At 39.1% G+C, this 6,000-nt stretch overlaps 1 protein-coding gene across 2 annotated transcripts in view; it reads left to right on the plus strand.

The window, feature by feature from the left end:
* GALNT2 (polypeptide N-acetylgalactosaminyltransferase 2) overlaps positions 1–5,531 on the plus strand; it is a 98,877-nt gene extending 93,346 nt beyond the window's left edge. The window contains exons 15-16 of one of the 2 annotated variants that reach the window (XM_051614935.1): positions 1,241–1,360; positions 2,635–5,531. In XM_051614935.1, coding sequence (XP_051470895.1) covers positions 1,241–1,360; positions 2,635–2,790 — 276 coding nt within the window. In that variant the 3' untranslated portion in view covers positions 2,791–5,531. Of the gene's footprint in view, positions 1–1,240; positions 1,361–2,634 lie in introns of those variants that run through there. The other variant, XM_051614936.1, reaches the window with a different exon arrangement.
* Positions 5,532–6,000: the final 469 nt, after the last annotated feature.

Raw genomic sequence — 6,000 nt, forward strand, 5'->3', positions numbered from 1 at the left:
GCACAGTTGTCATTATTCTAGTACTTGCATAATATGGTACCCATCTAATGGCTTTCTACCTGTACCAGCATGGTTACTTGTAATAGTGCAGGATAGAAGTTCTGTTTGTTTCCTGACCATCTGTTCTCAAAGGAATTCAGTCATTGTTAAATCTGCAGAGTTTAAAAGTGATTATGCAAGCCAAAAATTCAGTTATGGTATCTGAAAATAAGGGGAAAAAAAAAAAGAAAAAAAGAAAAAAGGGATGTGATTAGTAATTTAATTTCTTTCTGAAGTGCTCATTCCTTGCCAAATAACATTTAAATCCTGGCCAGGCTTGGCCCTGTGTCTAGAGTTTGTATTGTACAACTCTGAATCCTCTAGTTGCTGGAGAAAAGCTAATTGTGCTTGTGTCATGAGCATAATTTGGATAATTAGCATGGCTTTAGTTGATAGATCAGCTTCCTTCCTCAAAGGATAATTAAACAAATGAAGACCACTCTGGATCCTGGAGACCAGGGAGAAAGGCACGGAGAGAAGCTGGGCATGATCAGACCCTGTGTATGAGTGTGCTGAGATCAAACAAGCAGGGCAGCAGTACATTCAAAACAGCTTTTCTTTGCTCTCTTATTTAAGAAGTTGCATATTTCATTGCATTTAAAAGAACGATGTTGTACATCACTCCTTGGATAAGAAGTAACATTTTCCCTTTACTCCTAAGTTTGACCTGCTTGTGTATTGCTTTCTAGTGATCTCTGTCACGTTAAGAACTTCCCTTCCTCATTGTGGTCCATGTGCTTTGTTAAGCATGTGAGTAGGGTGGCCAGTGTTTCTGCAGCCCAAGCTTTTAGGGGGTTTATATATGTAATACATTTTTTACATACATAAAATTCTCTCCTGCATAGAAAACATGTGGGATATTTAATACATGCACACAGATATATATAGATACAAATATAGCAGGACGATTATTTTAAACCTGAGGACCTGTGTGCCTGCCCGCTGTACTTGTGCAAAGCCAGCAGAGGGAGCAAACAGCCAGCCAGGCCCTGAGCTGGCTTAGGGATACTGAAGCAATTGGAATTACTGCATTTGAATACAGACCTTTTTTCCTCTTTTGCTCTGTGGAAAGCAATGAACTCTTTGAATGCTCATACGTAGCTGTTTACAGGATCTGTGTTGTATATGCAGAGATAGTATATGCGCCTTGTGCTTGTGTTAGCATACACAACTTTGTACACTTTTTTCTTCTCTTTTCTAGGAATGGGCCTTAACAAAGGACAAGTCGGTGAAACATATGGATTTGTGCCTTACTGTTGTGGACAGAGCACCTGGTTCACTAATAAAACTTCAGGGCTGTAGGGAAAATGACAGCAGACAGGTTAGTATGTCACAAATGTGCTCCGCAAACAGTGGGAATACGAGGGTTGTGAATGAGAATGCAGGAACGTGCACTGCTCGTCATATCTGCAATCCATTCTCCTTTTCACTCTGCTTTGCTGTTGTCATGCATCCTAACTATATACATGAACATCTGGCCAGAGCAGCAGGATTCAGCTTGTGTCCTGGGCTTTTCTTTTCCTAGGACAGTGGAAACTTCTATGAACACATAGAGGTGTTATCCCAACATTGACCTTATGTAAAGGTTTCACCCAACAGCGTTGATGTGTAACAGTCTTCAAGTGCCATGTTGTTTTCTGAAGTAGAAGATATATTCCCCCGTGTATTTTCAAAAGGCCTTCTTCAGTAAAGTCTGAAGATTATGTAGTCTGTGTCTCTGAAGAGTGTGGTTTAGCTTTCCTTCTTTTCAGCTGTGACCTGTTTATAACAGGACTAGACTCCTTCAATGCAAGTTATTAAGGCAACCTGGTGACTTCATGTGTTTCCCATGCCTGAGGAAAATCACATTTGCAGAGTCACACAATCTTTTTGATCTAGTTGTATACTAATTCATCTCTTTCTGCTAAGTCATCAGTTCTGATTGTCTGCCAGCTTCCTTGCTTCTATATCTCAGGTTTTGAAGACAAGTAGCTGAAATGCTGTTCCTTGAGGCAGGAAGAATATTCTTGGAGAAAAGGAGAAACAGGATTTCCTTGAGAAGGTTTAAAGGCACAATATGTTATTAGAAATGCAACAGAAAGAACTTGTTTTATTGAGCATTCTGTATTTGGGGTTTTCTCTGTCCTTGGTATCACCTTGGACAAAGAGCCTCTAACAGCACAGAACTGGTTGTCTTTTGTATAGTTGAAAGGTGCTTGACAGATTTCTGTGAAGTTGTCTATCGTGATCATGCTTCTCACTTCTCTGGGTTTAGAATCGTAGTGATGTGTGGATGGGTTTTGTGACTTATTTTTTTTCTTCTGACAGAAGGTTTCACACAGGTAACGTGGTGTGACAGCGTATTTGGGAAGTGCTGAAGTGGAGGCAAATGATTTGGTGTGTTCTGTATCTATTTCAGTGTGCTAGCTGAGAGAACAGTGATGTCGGCAAGGCTTGCCATAACTTACATAGTTTTCTTCAAGAATCAGCTAAACTACATACTATTATTTCAGTTTTCACAGCTTTCCCAAGCACAAGCCTGGGAAGCTTATGAAGACCTCAAAGGACAGGATGTAGAACTTAACCTTTTCCTGCTTTTTGTCTTTTCTCTTCCAGAAATGGGAACAAATTGAAAGCAATTCTAAACTGAGACACGTTGGCAGCAACCTCTGTCTAGACAGCCGAAATGCCAAAAACGGTGGTCTCACCGTGGAAATCTGTGGTCCTTCTTTGTCACAACAGTGGAAATTCACACTTAATCTGCAGCAGTAGAAGGACTTAAAAGCAAAATGCTGTTTTGATTCATAGACGTTGGGCAAAGTTTTGATTGAATTACTGATGTATTTCTTAAAACTTTCCACGGAACTTATATACCTCAGTATTCCACCTTTATCTGAAAGTAGGAGAGTGCTGAAGCAGACACCAGGGATCCAGAGGACTTGGAGCACTGCAGAGATGTCACTGACCATGACTGAACCACAGTTATGTCTTGGTGTGAAGACTTCAATGGTTCCTTTCTGTCTTCAGTTACATACTTGCACAGCAGATAATTAACTCAAGGAACAACTGATGTATGATAAAAAAAGGATCTGAAGAAACTCCTGTGGGGAACATGGTGTGGGAGGGGAGGGTGGGAAAAATTACTAGGAGAAAGTCATTTGAAATCTCCATTTGCCTAGAAATCATGGTTTGTCGTTTCCAGAAACAGAATTGTCATTTTGAAGGTCTTTTCTCCTGTGTGTACTTGGTAATTTGAATATGAACTTTTCTATGATGGACTCTAAATATAAATATGAAAGTATATATATTGTCAGTTCCCAATGATTTTTATCAGTTTTCATCATCCTATAATTATCAGCAAAGTGATTGACATGTGTATAACCAGAAATGGGATTGGAATGTTAGGAGAGTGAAACTTGACGAAGGTGCAGATTTTGTGCTGCTGAGTATGATGTCCGTGCTAACACTGGATGCTTTTGCTTTGCAAACTGGATCTACTTCTTAACACTTCACCCTCACTGGAGATCATGAAGCTCAGGAGGAGAGAGGAAATAGCAGAATACGCCCATGCAGCTGCACAGATCATTGCTCAGAATGCTTCTTCCAGCTTGGAAATCCATTACATGTGCTCTGGATAACGTTAAACTTGCGCCTGATATTTGTGTTGATCATTTATGTAGTACTTTGTCTTTAAAATACTTCTTCCATTGTCATGAAATTACAGAAACAGTGCAGATCTTTCATGCAGTCCTACGGGTTCAGCACAGTTCTATTCTGAGCCCTAATGAGAAAAATGTCTTTGTCTCAAACTCCCCTTTTGAGTTGCAGAAATAAGGTAGGATAGTAATGTCACTGTCAACAGCACAAGATCTGAATTTTAATTTGCAAGGATGAGCAGCTGTGTAGTATCTCTGAATTGCACTTGCTTAATTTATAGACCTACTACTGGGGAATTTTCTTCCGTTTTGTTTCTTTTAAATCAAACTTTTGAATGGATTTGGGCTTGGCTCTGGGAATCAACCTGGATACCAGCAGATCCTATGTGTTCTTAACCATAGAACCAATGCATTTTGCAGCTTTGGTCCAGCTGTTATCATTTTTGTATTGAAATAATACTGTCAAAGTTAACCCCAACTTTGACTTGTCCTTTCTTACGTTTGCATAGACTATATACTTTTTTATTAAAAGCAAATGTTTCAATAAGCTTAAGGAAAGGTAAATAAGTACTAGTAAGTGAGACAGCATTGATAAAATCAATGCAGACATGCAGTGCCAGGAAGTGATTTTGGTAAGATGCTGGATCTTGGAAAAATGTAGGAGTTGATCATAAGGAGATAAAAAACATCTATTGTACTGTAGTATGCTGGTGTTGTTCCCCACTTCCTTTGTTCCTGGAAATTGAGTAGATCCTGATTTTTCAGTTTCCTTTGGCTGCGTCTGTACATTAGGTATAGAGGTGGTATTCTTCTGGGCAGAATGGCTTTAACTGTGCCGGTCAGTGTGCCCCAAAATAACTTGTGTCTGAAGTTATGACTTGCAAGTATCTACATACCTTTTGGATGGTGGCATTAAATCCAATTTATCCTATCCACCTTGTGACTTTTTAAATTAATAATTAATACCTTAATTTCCACACTTCTTCACAATCCATTTTCTTCAAAACTTGCCTGTTTTAGAGGCCGTAGAGTGGATAAACTATTTTTCAGCTTTCTGTCTCTCCCTGTCTGTAGCCTTTTAGCCTAGGTGAGAACCTGAAGAATGTGCTTCATAAACATAGCAGTAGATTTCTTAACATTCTGAAAAATAACTGCTGCAATGCGGGCTCAGCAGCGAGTCAGTTGTTTGAGGTTTTGAAAAACAATTTAAAAGGAAAACCAACCATTCAGCTTCTCCCATGGAGGCCTTTCCGTTTTCACCTTTGATCATAGTAGAAGTAGTACTAACTGAAATCAGCCATTGCAAGTCTGCATATTGACCTGCCTCTTAACTCTGAATCAGAATTGGTAGTAAAAAAAATAAATCCATATTCCACCTCTTAAGTCTTTAACGTCAACTGCTATCATATCAAGTAGGAATACTTTCACTAATTCCCCATGGATGCTGTGCATAGGGGTTTTAATTTAGGAGCTGTATGTTAAGGACAGCATTGCTTTTCTTTGAGAGGACAGACAGGAAGTGGTATCCTTTTGTTATGTTTACATGACAGTGTGCCAAAGTTACTTACTGTGATGTTAGGGGGTTTTAATGTTGAAGAAATTTGCCCATTTTAAAGATAAATTAAGAGCCCTCGAAGAAAATTGTGGTGAAAGCTCCTGAGAACTTTTCTTACCGTCTTCAGAGCAAGAATGGTGATGTTGTTTGTTTTGCAGATTTTCAAAACATAGTTTGGAAACTGTTTTTTCAGTTGGTTTGAAAAGTCTGCTGTACAGAGCTTGTACTTTGTTCATTTTATAGATGGAAACCATCCTTAAAAAATTGTTTAACTTAAATAAAGAAGAATGCTTTATAGATAACTGTGTGGTTGTTAGTATAACTGAGTAAAACTAAGAACTCTGCCTGGAGCTTGTAGATTGAAGTAGTTTTTGAATGCTTAAATTCACTTGGTTCTTTCGTAAAGTTTCCATTCTAAAAGTGTGTATACGTGGATGTATATTTGTGTTTATGAAAAGATAATTTGTTTGTATTTAAACTAATAAGGTAACTTTGAGGAAATTATCTTAGTTCAGAAGCTGCTTTACCATGAGTGAGTTGACATTGGCTGTAGTCACCCGAAAATGTACTGTTAAGAAACTCCTCCTCCTGCCCAGTTAGGCCTCATCTTCTCCAGACTACTACTGTCCCACTCTTTGCTGCCAGATGCCACCGTGCCAGGCATGGCAGGGCCTCCTACAGGACAATTGCAGCAGCTGCTCCCATAGTTGATTGGGGTGCCTGTCCTCATCTGCTCATGTTGTCTTTCTGCTCTTCATTTTGCAGGGTTGT

This window comes from Apus apus, chromosome 3, assembly GCF_020740795.1.
Source record: "Apus apus isolate bApuApu2 chromosome 3, bApuApu2.pri.cur, whole genome shotgun sequence".
Lineage (NCBI taxonomy): Eukaryota > Metazoa > Chordata > Aves > Apodiformes > Apodidae > Apus > Apus apus.